The following is a 17558-nucleotide window of genomic DNA, read 5'->3' as shown; positions in this document are numbered from 1 at the left end:
AACAGACATCTGTCGAACCCCTGAATTTGTAATATAAAAATTTCTTCCTGCAGTGTTACTTTTACAAAAATAAAATATTTTAGTAACAGTGCATTCTAATGTGGCAATCTTAAGAAGTGCTAAGGGTGGAGCCACACAATCCAGACTCTCTGTATACAGGAGGGGAACCCACTTATTCAGATTTGCCCAGGACTTCCCCCATTTGACCACTAGAGGCCTCACATCCAAGGAAAGCCCTTAGTCCTGGACAAACTGGGACAGTTGGTCACTAAAGTGTAGGGACTTCTGTCTTGGTCATTTCGGAGAATTCCTGTTCAGTATATTCTGAAACAAACATTTCAACAACCTCTTTAAATATCTTAGTCAATACGTCATATTCCTGTTCAAAGGGTTGGTTAGGATTGGCAATTGCAAATAGTATTACAGAAATATCTATTCCTGGAAATGAAATAATGAGAACGTAACTTAGGATGCTAAAAAAGATTAATAAGATTAGAGCATCCAAATATAGGGCAACTAACTGTAAATTAAAGTAGTTAAATGTTGGTACTCTTATGTTTTCAGCCTAAAACATCTGCATGGGAAGTTAAAAAGTCCAAGTAGTTGTCCTTTTTTTTTTTTTTTAATTGACATGACTCTAAATTTTATATACTTAGCCCAACTCTCCTGAACATGACATTGACTGGTTAAGAGCACAGTTATAGATTCAAATCCCAACTCTATCATGTATTGGCTGTGTGACTTTGGGAATTTGAGAGTTTACTTAAACTTTCTTAGTTTCCTTATCTTTAAAACAATCTCACAAGATAACTATAAGGATTAAGAGACATAAAAATGCAAAAGATTTAATATCTGTACCTGGAACATAACAAAGTACTAAAAATAGCTATTATGTTGGTACATTTTTTCACTTTTACCTGAGTATTACAGCATTATGTGGATATAGCCTGAGACTAATTAGAAGATCAAAGTTCCTTATTATAATTGAACATCCATGAGAGACAAAAGACTATCTTTAATGATCTAACCATTGAAAACAAAAAACAGCTTATAATTGCTAAAGGAAATATATAGGGAATGACTTTTATCTCAATAGCTAGAACTAGAGTAAGAAAATCAGATTTTCTACGAATTTGGTTTTCCCCTCCCCCTATGCAGATGTTACCAAGAAAATGAAGGCAAAGAAAATTAAATTTTTCCAAAAATCAAGAAGAGAATATTAAGAAAACAGTAATCAGGTAACTAAATAACAATAGCTTATGGAGGAAGAGAATACAAGAAATTGACTTGAAGTTGTACTTTTCAGAAAAGCAAAGAGAAATTATTGGGAAGGCACTTGAGCAATTCATTAAGGACATATTTTCTGCACCCCCTCATCCGACCCCATCCACAGTCTCCCACTACCCTTTTTTTTCTGATTTAGGAAAGTTACTAAGAAAACAGGAGCCTGAATTACCAGGTTTGGCAGCATGGTTTATAGCCAATTAAAAGACTGGCAAGCTGCCATTTATTTTAGCTACAAAAACTGAACAAGATAACATCATATGTTCAAGATGTTATTTTTTAAAATATCAATTAAATGGTAAAACAGAATTATGCCAATTAACACACTTCAGCATTCTTTTGATCTTTTATAGGATGATTAAACATGATACTATATTACTTTATTTTTCTATATTCTTTAATCTGTTAGATAAATATTTCTGATTCCATAAAGCTTCTTTAGTAGGAAAAAAAATTGCTGCTGTGCTCTTGAACTAAGAGGTCAGAAAGAAATTCAAGGAGAAGGGAACAAATATGTATTAAATACCTCTGTGTGCTTCTCTATACACATTCTCTCATGAAGAGTCACAATATCTCTGTACTCATATTAGTGCCATTTTAGAAAAAATAAAAATAGAAGCCAGAGAGATTAAATAATTTTCCAAAGTCACAAAACTAATAATAATGGTTATAGTAGCTACTATTTATTGCATTATCAATCTGTAAAACCCTATACGTTGGATGCTATTATTATGCTCACTTTTAAAAATGAGAGAACAAGATAAGTAACTTGTCTGGAGTCACATAGCTGGCAAGTGGATCTAATACAGTTAACCCACATGGTCTGACCCCAGAGCCTTCTGTTAATGCTTGCTCCTTCCCTATGCCAGTCTTTCTATCTTAAGAGCCCATTTCATTCATTCCTGATGAATGAAAATGCTTAGAATACAATTCTACACAGAGCTGGCGCTCCATGCATATTATCATTAGACTGCATCTTGCCCTTGTTTTTCTAAGGAACTCATAATACAGAAAGGAGAATGAGTTTAGACTGGGTAATAATTTCCTGTCACTGCCTTTTCAATTGGATACTCTACTTCAAATGGTGACAGAATGGAAGTGTCATTATTCATTATTCTCTCATTTATGTATCTCACAAATATTCTATGAGCCCTATATTGTGAGCCTACTGATGAAATAAAACCACAAACAAGTCAACCATGGAATAACTGTTAATAATCTGCTAGCAAGGAGTAGCTCACAGGGCCCCAAAAATTACCAGAGTGGGTGGTTTTTTAAATTATTAATTGAAATCCAACTCAAATCTTTTGCTTGGCTTCGTGGAGTCCCCACAAGACCTATAGGGAGTAGGTTGCTAAGCCCGCCTCCTCAGGTGAGGGGACAGTCACTTGTGGAAATAAAGGTGCTTGCTCAAGCTCACAGAACCTACATCTCCTGGCCCGAAGCCCAAGGGTCTCTCCATGAGCTGACCATTTCCTCCTAGTTGCATGATTTCAAATCATGCATCTATCACCAAATCAGAGTCATACATATTCTCCAGACCTGAGCCCGTTTTCTGACCCAGAATCCATCAACTAGAGGAGAGGCTGGTTATGCCAGGAGGAAGGACATTGCAACAAACACAATGACAAGTAGATAATCATACCCTGACTCTTTACCCAAAGAGAACCACGGCGGCATTTAGGTGATCACACATCGGGATAAGTGGGATATGTTTTGAGCATTGTTGGACTCTGGGTACAAGCTGACATTGTTAATTAGAAATCTGAGGTATTTACATGGTCTCCCTTTATAGTGGGGTCACATGGGGGAAGCAGGTAACGTATAGGATCATGGCCCAGGTCTGGCTCACAGTAGGCCCTCTGAGTCCGTGGATCCATCCAACAGTCATTTCCCCAGTTGCTGCTATTTAATGGAGCAGGCATACATGTTAGTTAGTACAACCCTCTTCATACTGCTTCTTGGCCAGTGGAGTAAGAGTTACCATAGTGGGGAAAGCCAAGTGGAAGCTCTCTGACCCCGCCAGCACTACCAGTAGCCGCCAAAGGAGTAAATCAAGACCACTATCTAATGAATTGAAGAACATGTGTTCATAGGGGTTAGCTATTGAAAGGTTCCAGTAACATGAGCCAAATCCAAACCAATTTCACAAGCTGGTAAAGCTCTCTCTGTTGCTAGGGAAATTTTAAAATTTAATCATGGGAGTTAGTTCATTTTGTCTTTTTCTTTTTGTATATCCTTAGATACTCTTCCAACACAATCTAACGTATATAAATCTTTGGCAATGTCAGCTAATTTTTTTTCTTTTAAAAAATCATTTGTATCTATAGGTAATGCAAATGTGTCACTTTTTGTTAGTTTTTAGGTCAGTGAGAACTTTGGATATGTGCTCATAAAGGCTTTCTCTAGAAACCATGAGTAGGAGCAAAACCCTGTGAAATTTTAAATGATTAGTCCAGAGTTTAGGGAAGATACCCAAATCATACCAATGGTTCAATTTAATGATTCAATTTCCTATGCAAAAAAGAACAATCCTAAAAGAAATTTTGTCTTAGAAGAAATAATTTGTCCTGTGTTCTGAAAGGAATAATCCCATCATGAATAAACATAGATATCTACATTTTTATTTTTATTATTTCAGACAAGAATGCAAAATGATTATTCAATATATATGTAGCTACAGGTTCAAAACTGTCTAAAGCTTTATAGAGATAAAATATCAAACATACTATGTTCTCAAAGAAATAACAAGTGACCTGCTCATTTGGATTAACATCTGAGTAGTATTAGGGCACGTAGTTAAATTTAAAATAAACTTTGGGTTCTAAAAGCACTAAAAACAATTACAAAAATGTAAAGGAGTCAGGATGTGGTGTCAGACTGAGTGGACCCCACTCCACGTGTTCTCCCCACCCCTATGTTGCTTTAGTTGGTCATTTCACTTTCCGCTTCACTTTTTTGTAAAACAGGTTCTTGGGAAGTGCAAATGAGATCAGGTACCTCACTTAGTGCAGACCCTGGCACACAGAAAGTACTCGGTGAATGCTAGCTGCCATTTTTCCTATTATTTATTATTGGGGAAACAGTCTCAAGCAAAAAAGAGGAATACTGGTAGTCAACAAATTAGGCTTTTTCAGACACTAAGAAAAAACTTAAAAAGCGGGAGTCTTTTTCAAATTCCCTTCAAGCAGCTCCTACAAATACTGAGTCTGATGATGTTAAACATTGAATACAGTTAGCACAGCACATCACCAAAGCATCCCCCACCCCCCAAAGAACTCTCAAGGCCCGAGCGCTCTGCTTTTCCTCTCCTGTAACCAAGGCCACCATCAACAATCCCCACCGCTCAGTTTTCTTCAATCATGCCTTATCTTAAAAATAAATTATACGGTCAGAGAAAGATAAATATCACATGATCTCACTCATTTGTGGAATATAATGAACAACATAAACTGATGAACAAAAACAGATCCAGAGACAGAGAAACATTGATTGGATCGTCAAAACTCAGAGGGAAGGTAGGGGAGGGTGGGGGTAAGGGAGAGATCAACCAAAGGACTTGTATGCATGCATATAAGCCTAACCAATGGACACAGACACAAGGGGGGTGAGGGCATGAGTGGGGGAGATGGGGGGATATTGGGGGGATAAGGACACATATATAATACCTTAATCAATAAAGAAATTAAAAAAACAAAACAAAACAAAAACCAAATGAATTATATGCTTTACAATCTACTCTTTACTTCTCTTGTGACTTTGTGATCAGGGCCGTGGTGACAGATGGTGTGAAACAGCAGGATGTTTAGAACACAGCCCTGCTTAACCGACCAATATGAAAGGGACCACTCCCTAGGTCAGTGAGAAGTGACAGATGTCAGTCACATACATGTCTCCTAGTCCCCCCTCTCGTTTTTCCTTTTGTGTGCTTTGGAGACAAGCACAGAAATGAAATACCTTCCTGCCCCTTGAAAGAAACCGTAAGGTGCATTGTTAGAACACATCTATCATTTCAAATATTTTGATTTGCTGATGGACATTTTACCAAGGCAACAATTTTGGGTGAACTGGCCACTGATAGTAAGTTATTACTGAACATTTCCCCCTCCCATATTAACTAAATAATGAAGCCGGCATTGGTAAAGTTATGATGAACTCTTGGCGCTTAGGAAAGTTACCATGGTCAGGTTTCTTACCTACAACAATGCCATAGGAAAAAAACAGAAAGTAGATGTTAGGGGCAAAACCGCTCAGCATTAGGCCTCCGGCCACCATGAAGCCACTGAAGATCGCCACGGGCCTCGCTCCAAACGATGAGACACAGAGGCTGCAGATAGGACCTAAAAAAAAAGAAATGAAACCTTCACTTATGTCACAGTCGTCTCCTTTTCACAATCATATTACCCATCCCACCCGAAGTTTAAAATGACTCTTTGCATCATAAAATAACAACACTAAAATAATAATAAGCATCTTCTGTGTAAATACAATGTGCTGGACACTATTGTACTTCACATAAACAACCTCCTTTCATTTTCATCTTACTACAACCCTGGGAGGGAGATACATACTATTGTTACCCTCATTTCTGTTGATAAGGAAATTAAAGTGTCGGGATGGGGGTGAGGTCACATAGTGAAGTGGGAGGTTCTGAATGAGACTTTCTTCAAATGTGAGCGCTGCTACTTGCTGGCTCTTGGATCTCAGGCAACTTATTTGATCTCTTTGTGCCTCAGTTTCTTCCTCTGAAATTGAGGCCACCGCGTAGTGTTCACTGGGAGAACAAATAAGAGCGCAGGTGTAACGCTGATCACCAGGCCCGGCACAAGGAAGTGCCCAATCAGTGCTCATTCTTCAGTGATGCCAGTGGCGGCAGCAGCGCCAGCAGAATAGAAACAGAGTAAAAACCCAGTTAGTCTGACTCCTGCGACCCTGGTCTTAGGCCTCATATTCTGAGGATTTTTGGCTCCTGCATGTCCCAGGCGCCTTTCCTATCCAGCACAAGGCCTGTCGTATAATTGGTGATGAAGATGGATGTGCTGATTGATTGAATACAAGCAACTGCAACCCTGTGGAGAAGAGGTGGAGTTGAAGTAGTTATTCTCTTCCTAGAGAATATTCTGGCCAAATGGAAAAGCACCCTACCCATCCAGGGATGGGTCTGTGTTCCACTGTCCTACATTCCATGTGTAACCTGGAATCTGGGGAAGGCAGCACACAGTTGACCAACAGGCAAAAGAGACCATTACCTGGATCTGTTCTATGTAAAGGTGGGCAACTTCTCATGGAATAGCATTAAGTGCTAGTGAAATTCCTTCCCACCAGCACTGTACCTGGAAAGTACCTACAACTACAGAGATTAGCATACCCTATATAATAAAAGCCTAATATGCAAATTGTCCCCCGGGGGGGGGGGGGTAATACGTTTGGGAGTTCGACTGGGAGACCAGTCAGCGCTTGCTATGACGTGCGCTGACCACCAGGGGGTGGCGCGGAACATGGCGGGTGTTGGTGACGTGGCGCTGGCAGTGGGTAGCAGTGGAGTTGCTGCCAGCCCCGATGGGCCCAGACGAGAACGGGACAGTGGCGGGATGGTGGAGCAGGTGAGCAGGTGGCGCCAGGCTAAGGCGGGTGTGAGCAGGGGCCCAACTGCACCACCGATCACCCTGCAGATGGCGACCAGTGGCAGCGACAGGAAGCGGGGCCGCTGCCCAGCTCCCAGGCACTGATGGAGCTGGGCAGAGGGCCCGGCCCTGATCCACTGCTCTACAGGCGGGATGGTGGAGCAGGTGAGAGGGTGGCACCAGGCCAAGGTGGGGTGCCAGGTGGGGTTCCAGGCGGGGCTGTGGGGCTGCAAGGCTGGAGGCGTGAGCTGGGGCCTGATCTCCGCAGGCCACCCCAAGGGACCCCACCTATGTATGAATTCATGCACTAGGCCTCCAGTTAGAAATAAAAGGATATTAAAAGTTATTTAGCCCGATAGTCTCATTTACATGGAAGGATGTAAATGTGCTCATTTCATGGGTGTGTTGAGCTTGTGAAAATTTCACTGGGTTATACTTTCATGATATATACACTTTTCTGTATGTATTTTTTATTTCAATAAAAAAAGAAAGTCTTAAGAAACTCAAAAGGAGAAATGATGCAATCCACCCATAGTCTCATTGTTAGTAAGTGGTAGAGCCAGAATCCAAAGACCCCAAGCCCAGCATTCTTGCCAATTACACCCTTATCCATGGTTTCCCTTTCCATAGTTTTAGTTACCCTCAGTCAATTGTGGTTAGCAAACATTAAACAGAAAATTCCAGAAAGAAACAATTCATAAGTTTTAAACATGCCATTCTGAGCAACATATAATGAAATCTCTTGCCATCCCGCTTTGTCCCATCCAGGAGCTGAATTAATCTTTTGTCCAGTGTATCCACACTGTATATACTGTCCATCCATTAGTCACTTAGTAGCCCTCTTGGTTATCAGATTGACTGTCTCAGTATCACAGTACTTGTGTTCAAGTAACCCTTATTTTCTTAACAATGGCCCACATAACAGAATATTGTGATAATTGCTCTATTTTATTATTAGTTACTAGAGGCCCGTTGCACGAAGATTCATGCAATAGGCCTTCCTTCCCCTAGCTGCTGGTACTGGTTTTCCTCTGGCACCCAGAAACCAGGCCTTCACTCCAGCTGCAGCGGAGAAGCCAAGTCTCGAGGCTTCTCCACTCCGGCTGCAGCGGAGAAGCTAAGCCTCTTCAGTCTTCAGTCTTCAGTCGTCTTCAGTCTTCTTCAGTCTTCGCTAGGGCCAGAGCCTTCAGTCTTCGCTCCACGCCTGTGTATGCAAATTAACCCGCCATCTTTGTTGGGTTACTTTGCATACTCACTCTTGATTGGCTGGTGGGTGTCGTGAAGGTACGGTCAGTTTGCATCTTTCTCTTTTATTAGTGTAGATTGTTATGCCTAATTTATAAATTAAACTTTATCATAGGTATGGATGTATAAAAAAAAGTATGGCTTATATAGGGCTGGATACTTATCCACGGTTTCAGGCACCCAGTGGAATACTAGTATATCAACTGCAGATAAGGGAGAACTGCTGTAGCAGAGAATGGCTTAGGTGCATATTTAATTTAAGAAAAGGTTAAGACCACTGAGATAGCACTTAGCTCTCAATACCTGTGACTCTTTCACATTCCTCCCTGATCATGAACTGACCCCTGCCACTTCAGGTCCTCTCTAGTGTGAGCCAGAACAGAATATACTGATATATTTATATGACACACAGAGGGGAATATTCTGTGGCCATGTTTTAAAAGAAAAAATTCATTTGAAATACCAAACTTTCCTAATAGTTGAGCTGTCTCTATACCCAATGAGAAATACTTAGATACTTCATGATTTTAAGATTCAAATCTCATAAATGGTTGTCTGACACCATAAGGGTATGGCCTTTCTCTGTTGTTTAACAAATTACATTTACATTGAGAGTCAGTGTTTACAAATGTAATAAGCACAATGGACTTGAAACACAGATACTATTACTGCCATAGTTGAAAAGTTTCCAGTTTCATCCTCAAAGGAGGACTTCAAATCTATGTTCCTTAATGCATGTTATTAACTCCACAAGGAAATCCAGAGTCTGGGAAGCTGGGGATGGGGATGAAGGTGTAATTTTCATAGCATGTACAACCAAACCCTCTGTTTTATAAAATACATACTTTATTATCAATTATGTAATAAATTTTTAAATCACTTTTGCCTAATACATGAATCTGAAAAAATTAAGCTTAAGGAAAAAATGATTAGAAATTCTTTGACAGATGAAAACAGCAAATTGAAAACTGCTTTAAAATTTTTTTCTATTTCCACACTGCCACCTGCTGCTTACTTAGAGAAAAGCTGACATCTTTTTCAAAAATTTATTTTTATTTAAGTGTAGTTGGTATACAATCTTATATTGGTTATATTAGTTTCAGATGTACAATACAGTGATTCAACATTTTTAAACCTTAAAATATGATCACTCCACTAATTCTGGTTATCATCTGTCACCATGTACACTTATTACAATATTGTTGTCTATATTCCCCTTCCCCTTTTCACTCCTTCCCCAACCCCTCCCTTCTGGTAACCATCCCTCTGGTCTCTGTTTCTCTGAATATCTTTTTGTTTTGTTTGTTTTAAGATTCCACATGTAAGTGAAACCATATGGTATTTGTCTTTCTCTGCCTGACTTATTTTACTTAGCACAATACCCTGTAGGTCCATCCATGTTGTCACAAATGGCAAGATTTCATTCTTTTTCATTGCTGCATAATATTCCAGTGTGTGTGTGTGTGTGTGTGTGTGTGTGTGTGTGTCTCACTTTTTTTTTTTATCCATTCATCTATCACTGGACACCTGGGTTGCTTTCATATCTTGGCTATTGTAAAGAATGCTGCAATGAGTATGGGGGTACATATATCTTTTCAAGTGATTGTGTTCATTTTATTTTGATAAATACCAGGCAGTGGAATTTCTGAGTCATATATCTACATTTAGTTTTTGAGGAATCTCCATACTGCTTTCCACAAGGGCTACACCAGTTTGCAGTCCCACCAACAGTGCACAAGGATCCTTTTTTCTCCACATCCTCAACAACAAGTTATTTGTTGCCTTTTTTATAATAGCCATTCTGACCAGTGTGAGATGGTATCTCTTTGTGGTTTTGATTAACATTTCCCTAATGATTAGTAATGTTGAGCATCTTTTCATATGTCTGTTGGCCATCTGTATGTCTTCTTTAGAGAAATTTTTTTCATGTCCTCTGCCCATTTTTCAATCAGATTAATATTTTGTTATTGTTGTATGAGTTTCTTATATATTTTGGGTATCCCCTTATCAGATATATTTAATTTGTTAATATATTCTCCCAGTCAGTAAGGTTGCCTTTTTGTGCTGTTGAAGGTTTTCTTTGACATGTATTAGCTCTTTAGTTTGAAGTATTCCCATTTATTTGTTTGTTTGTTTGTTTCCATTGCTCAAGGGACTTGTACAAAAAGATATTACTCAGACTGATGTTAGATAGTTTACTTCCTGTTTTCTTCTAGGAGTTTTATGGTTTCAAGCTTTACATTTAAGTCTTTAACCCATTTTGAGTTTATTTTTGTATATGTTGTTGGAGAGTGGTCGTTTTCTTTTTTTGCATGTACCTGTCCAGGTTTTCCAACACCACTTGTTGAAGAGACTGTCATTACTCCAGTGCATATTTTACCTCCTTTGTTATAGATTAGTTGACCATATAAGCAAGAATTTATTTCTGGGCTCTCTATTCTGTTCTATTGACCTGTGTGTCTGTTTTTGTACCAGTACCATCCTATTTTGATTATTGCAACTTTGTAGTATAGTTTGAGATCAGGGAACATGATACCTCCAACTTTGTTCCTCTTTATCAAGACTGCTTTGGCTATTTGGGGTCTTTTGGAGTCCCATTTGTTCTAATTCTTAAAAAAATGACATTAGTATTTTGATAGAAATTGCATTTAATCTGTGAACTGCTTTGGGTAGAATGGTCATTTTAACCATATTAATTCTTCCAATCCATGAGCATGGTATATTCTTCCATTAATTTGTGTCCTTTTCAATTTTTTTTGTCAATATCTTACAGTTTCAGAGTAGAGGTTTTTCACCTCCTTGGTTAAGTTTATTCCTAGGTATTTTATTCTTTTTTATGCAATTTTAAATGGGACTGTTTTCTTCATTTATCCTTCTGATTGTTTGTTATTAATGTACATCAATGTGACAGGAAAACCTGACATCTTTTCTCTGATCCAGAACTTTGACCATAAGACAAAACAAGCACATATCAAAATCTAATGTCATGGGCAATAAGCACCAAAAGAAACGTCCAGATCATGTGTTTTGGGATTTCAGAAAAAGGGAATCACCAGGGACCAAGGAACTAAGTCTTAAACTAAGCCATGAAGTCTGGTTATGTCAACAAAAGGGGTATAAATACTTCTAATGGAGGGAAGAGAACCCTAATATGATTTTCCAATATGTAATTATTATTAGATAGTTTTGGGAAAGAAATTATTCTCTTCAGGACATAAATTCACTTCCATGCCCTTCTCTCTTCCTGAAAGTTTCAGAGTCCCAAAATTGGTCAGATGGCCAGGCCTCCTAGCAGTTAGACAGACATGAGCAGAGCAAGGATGATGGGCCAGGTACAGAAGGTCACGAGGGTGGAAAGCCTCAGGTGCCTGGCAAAGGACAATTGTAGGGTGGACCTTGCCCCAGGGTGACCTTTCCTCCCCTAGCATATGGCTGGTCATGTGGTTTGGAACCCTGACCTTTCCTCACTAGAGATAACATTTGGCCTCAGTGGTATTTCAGCTCCAGGCCCAGAAAAGCAGCAAAACTAGACAAGCGACCCCCATGGCTGACCTCAGGACCAGCTGCACTGAATAATGATCCCCCAGCCCTGGTACCAACCAATCAGTGGAGACCCCAACCCTGAAAGGACACACCTGGAAAGCTGATGAATATTCTATTAAGATCTTTCCCTGGGACCTGCCCTAAAATCTCCACCCATAAAACTCTTAGGACTGAGAACCCAGGGGGCTCTCCCTCCTGGGGGCACACTCCCACCTTCCCCTCTCCCCCCCTCCCTTTAGGGGTGTTACCATTACCTTCCTCACTCTCAAACTCCAAGGGCCTTCCTTGGGTGCTATAACTTGTTTCCTCAGCCCATTTCTTCTATGAATTACTTCTTCTACCTCTGTGATTTTCTAAATAAATGTTCTCTCATAGTTTCAGCCTTGGCTCTGAATTCTTTCCTAGCTAGAACTCAAGTACTGAAGTTGCTGAAACCAGGTCTGGTCTGACCCCACCAGTCTAACACCCAGTGCCGTTCTAGCTGCCTACAACAGTGGTACAATGATAAAGAAAATATAGCAGTAACCAGGTGGTGACGGCAGTGGGACAAGGATTTCCCAGCTGAGTAGACTGAGCCCACGAGAGCCCTACCCTCCTCCTATAAAGCAGGGGGCCCAACAAAAGAGCACTCCTTCCTCCTGCTGAGACCAGGAATTTTATTTTATTTTTAAAAAATATTATTTTATTGATTTTGGAGAGGAAGGGAGAGAGAGATAGAAACATATAAGATAAGCAAGGCATGCGTCCTGACTGGGAATCAAACCGTGACCTCCTGAGAGCAGGAATTTTAAATTCATCATCTCTCTGAGGAGGAGAAAGGCACTAAGGAGCCGCAGCCACTCAAATCCTTGATTCTGTGTATAGTATTGACTGCTTTGTTGGTTGGCTGGTTGGATGGTATTATGTAGGGATGGAGGAGAGCTTGACTAAAACCTGCCATTCTTCTCACCAATCCTGGAACTACCTAGTACTCTGTGAACTGGCCATTGTAACAGAATCCTTGTAGGAGGCAGAATTTCAGTCCTGCTTGAAAGAGGTAACAGTGCTTGGGAGTAAAATCCACATATATGATCATCCCCAGCTCTGCCAGCCAGCACTCACAACTCATTCAGCAAGCCTGTGGGCCATACTGACTCACTTAACAGGGGTGGGGAACCTTTTTTCTGCCAAGGGCCATTTGTATGGTTACAACATCATCCGCTTGCTATAAGTCACTTAACAAAAATGTATTGTTGCCATGAAAAAAAGCTCCTAGATTTATTAAACTTCAAGTCCCACCAGTGGTTGCCTTGGCAGGGCCAGACCAAATGACTTCTTGGGCCTTATGTGGCCCACAGGCGGATGTTCCCCATCCCTGCACTATATTAACCTAGGGATAGATTATTGACTCAGCAATTTGAGGGCCTTTGGAGAAACAAAAGATCTCCCTGCTGTTTCAGCAACTCTATTGTCTGAAAAATGGTCCCACCCTTCTTGAACTAGTTTAGTTACCTTTCGTTCCTTCTGGATCATTCAGGTTTTAGCCAGAGAAACTGAACCAGAAGAAGACATGTAGGGTGGGGCAAAAATAGGTTTACAGTTGTTCTTATGGAAAAGAATACAATAATTAATAAATCATAATACAAGAATAAACTGTGTTCTATGTACTCACAGCCATAAAGCAACCCTGCATATTAAGAGGTTTATCACCAGGAATTGGCTTATGCAATTGTGGGATCTGGCTAGGCAAGGAAGGGTGGGTGAGAACTTGGCACAGGCGGAACTATACCCCACAGGCAGAACTTCTTAACCTGGAAAAGCTCATCTCTTTTCTTAAGGCCTTTCAACAGATTGAATCAGTCCACCAGATTATCTAGGACCGTGGTTGGCAAACTTCGGCTCTCGAGCCACATGCCGCTCTTTGGCCTCTTGAGTGTGGCTCTTCCACAAAATACCACGGCCTGGGCGAGTCTATTTTGAAGAAGTGGCGTTAGAAGAAGTTTAAGTTTAAAAAATTTGGCTCTCAAAAGAAATTTCAATCGTTGTACTGTTGATATTTGGCTCTGTTGACTAATGAGTTTGCCGACCACTGATTTAGGATAATCATCCTTTCTTAAAGGTCAACTGATTATGGAGTTTAAGCACACCTACAAAATACCTTCACAGCAAAACCTACATTAGTGTTTGAATAACGAGAATGTGGCCTAGCCAAGTTGACAATGACCATCACACCTCCCAACAATCACAATCTCTCCTTCTCCAGACAAATTTACTCAACCAAAGTGCATCATCTGCAGTGCAGACTCCACACCTGTGCAAACGAGGACTCTGCATGGCCCTCCCTCTTCCTGACCGTCCACCTTATCAGCCCATCCTCCTGTGTGGCCCACCTATCTTATAAAACTCCAAAGAGTGTCTTGTTCCTGCTATTCTCCTTGATATTTGGGATGTCTCAAACTATCAGTAACCTTTTTTTTCCCCCTGTCTCTTCCTTGAGAATACTAATCCCTTCTAGCACAGAGGAGAGGAGACTGTGGAGGAGTATAATGATGTGAGCTTGTTCTTACTATACAACTCAGAGAGGTAGGCTCTTTGGTACTCATCTTTATGCATCCCGAGGACCATCTGCACAAACAAATCAGGCCAGAAGAAGAAGTATTTTCTCCTCAATTACTCAAGTTTCAAAGAGAAAGAATTAAGATTATGAAGACTGTAAAGTTAAGAATTGCATTTTTTTCATATCTCTAATATGCTACTCAACTACTGTCCAAATCTAAGTTTGTCAGAGACAAGTGGTGTGCCTTTAAATTCCAGATGCTTAGACACAATCTTGACAAAGTTCTAGCTCTCCCTCCTGCTCACCCCTCTAGAAATGTCTTTGTCTTTCATCCTGAAGGGACCCTTTCTTTTACAGATTCTTTGGAACCGCTTAGGAAAATAATTTTATTTGTGGGTAACTCTGGTTCCCTACTAACCAATATTTATTGAGCAGTTACCATATGCCAAGCACTACCCCAATTGTTCTAAACAACAAGCATATAAGGTAGGTACTTTTATTACCTCCAATTTAAAGATGAAGGAATAGGCTTAGCAGGTTAGAAAACTGGGACTCAGGTGCCACTTTCTCTTAGAGAATGGGTTTCAAATTGGCTAGGTCAATCAATCTGGAGGACAATAATGCCCATCTCGGTGCATTGTTTTTAGGATCAACTAAGATCAAGTAAGTGAAAGTGGCTGGACTGAGCCAGGCACACAGGGCACTTAGCGAACTTAAGGGACAAGCACATGAAGAATAGAATTTCTATGCTGCTGGGCAATTGTACTTTGTCGCCTTGCTCATTGTAAAGTTCCAGAGGTCACATCACAGAACTAATCAAAGATGACGCCTACCCTGCCTTCTCTGGACAAAACTGAGGAAAGAAAATAACACATTTTTCTCACACATGATATGGTCTGCCTATATCAGAATCATCTGGGGAACTAGTTAAAAGAAGACTCCTGGGCCCACCACCATCTTCACACCACTCACAGGTGTATAGGAAATTGGCTTTTTGGACGAACTCCAGTAATGCATACATATTCCTGAACTTAAGAGCAACTGTAGCTTGGTTGGTGTGGTTCAGTGATTAAGTGTCGACCTATGAACCAGGAGGTCACCTGTTCGATTCCAAGTCAGAGCATATGACTGGGTTGCCAGTTCGATCCCCAGTGGGAGGCAGGCAGGAGGCAGCCAATCAATGATTCTCTCTCATCATTCATTGATCCTTCTATTTCTCTTTCCCTCTCTCTTCCTCTCTGAAATCAATAGAAAAATATTTTTTTAAAAAGCAACTTTTTATATTTCACATAGGTATGTAAAGCCCATCTTTTATAAAAAAAAGGTGTATATATATAAATATGCATGCACATATATATAAATTATCTTTTATCAAAAAGAATGCAAAGATGCCCATTTACATGTATTTTTCACCAAAACCCCACAAAGAAAACCAGAACCAATGGACACAATTTATTTTTCATGATTTATGTGGCAGAAGCAGTGCCACATCCAAGCAGAAACAGTAGTTCCCTTTATAAATAAGTCTAAGCAAATCATACATCAAGAAATTATAAATAGATAGGCTTAAACATCATTCCCAACTGAAAATCACGTTGGGGGCTTGTAAAAATTCACGTATCTAGACCCCAGTGTAGACTGACTGATTTAGAATGCCTAATGATCAAATCCAGGTGATTATATGCTGAAATTTTTCTATAGGTGATTCTAACCATTTCCCTGGTTAAGAACCACTGAGAATAATTTGAATCACCAACATGAGATACTTTTCCCATTTCCAAGATACTGATCTGTTTGTTTCTCTGTAGAACAAAGTTCTCAAAAAAGTAAATGGTTAATGTGGTTCACATCCTTGTAGACCCCTCTTGCTAATACTATATTACCATAGTTGTCAGGATTTGTCCTTTAATTTACGCTATGAAGAGCCAAGGGAAGCCAACATACATATGTTCAGTGGACAACAATCAAGTGTACGCGCGCGCGCACACACACACACACACACACACCCATAAGGGGTAGCTCTTCAGCCATCATTTTTTCCCACCCTTTCCTCATTTTTGAATCCTTTGGTCTCCTTATTCTATGCTCATCTTCAAAGGCTTTAATTAGCTGCTCCAAGTACCTCCTCTCCTAGTTAATGACATGGAAGTTAAGTGACTTGCACAAGATCTCTCAGCTAAATAGTGGTAGAGCCAGGACTTGAAGTAGTCTCTGACTTAAGACCAACATCCCACCCCCACACCAGTACTTGCTGTCTCCTCTGAACTTCGCTGGGATACTCTATTATCTCCAGCCTCAAGCAGGACTGGCTTCCTGGGCTTGTGACCTATGCAAGTACACAGGGCTTAGCTCTTCGCAAGGCCATACGCTGATTTGCTGTCCTATTGTTGAATTCTTTACTTTTTTTAACAAGATCCCTGCATTTTCATTTTGAGCTGGGGCCTGCAAATTATGCAGCCAACCTTGCCTACAAGTAACGGGAGCTGCTCCTGGCCCTTGAGACAGAGTTAACTTAGAGAAAAGGATAGAGTGCAGTTCAGTTTTCAGAGTCTCAGCCTCAGCTCTGGCCACCAAGGAACTACATTTCTGTTTAACTTACTATCTGCTAATAAGAATGGTGACTAACTGGAGCACATTAAAAAATCCTCTCCCCTTCACACTCGATCATTTTCTCAAAACTAATACATATATTAACATATAAATTATCATCTACTTGTACTTTGCAGTTTTACAAACAATTCACATTTTGAAAAACCCTTTCAGACAAGATCATGCATGTTCAGGGTGGTAAAAACCCTTTCAAACAAATCTTGGGCAAACTTTTACTGTTTATCTTGAGCTCATAATGATAGCACAATTTTCATTTGTTTGGTTATGTTTAGTGATCTTATGTGGCATGGCCAGATGATCCAACATTGTTTTTCAAGTCTTGTTTTTGTTTTTTTAAGTTGGATGTACTTATTGTTTTACTTTATTTTTAATCATTAAATGACATGCAATATTATATTAGTACAAAGTACACAACATAGTGATCCAACATTTGATACCTTACAAAGTGATCATCACAATAAGTCTAATAACCATCAAGTCTAATAACCAGTCACTCACTATACATAGTCATTAGGAGCAAGTCTTGGTTTTAATTTAACATCAATTGGAAGCAACTGCTTTTGTTTTGTTTTTGTTTTGTTTTGTTTTGTTTTAAGAACTCCCCGTTATGATTCAGGAAAGACAACATTTTAAAAAAGGAAATGGCTAATGCATTTTATTTCCATTCCAAATTATTTTAGAGCTGAAAAATACCTTACAAATCTCTATATTAAATG

At 39.8% G+C, this 17558-nt stretch overlaps 1 protein-coding gene across 1 annotated transcript in view; it reads right to left on the bottom strand.

Moving 5' to 3' along the window:
• The window catches only part of SLC16A9 (solute carrier family 16 member 9), a 65688-nt gene that overhangs the window by 15173 nt on the left and 32957 nt on the right, over positions 1-17558 (bottom strand). Inside the window, exon 3 of the mRNA XM_008145478.3 lies at positions 5481-5624. Within this exon, the coding sequence (XP_008143700.2) occupies positions 5481-5624 (144 nt within the window). The remainder of the gene's footprint in view (positions 1-5480; positions 5625-17558) is intronic.

Source organism: Eptesicus fuscus, chromosome 17 (genome assembly GCF_027574615.1).
Source record: "Eptesicus fuscus isolate TK198812 chromosome 17, DD_ASM_mEF_20220401, whole genome shotgun sequence".
Taxonomy (NCBI): Eukaryota; Metazoa; Chordata; class Mammalia; order Chiroptera; family Vespertilionidae; genus Eptesicus; species Eptesicus fuscus.
The sequence above is the reverse complement of the archived record's forward strand: the minus strand, read 5'-3'. Positions and strand labels throughout refer to the sequence as shown.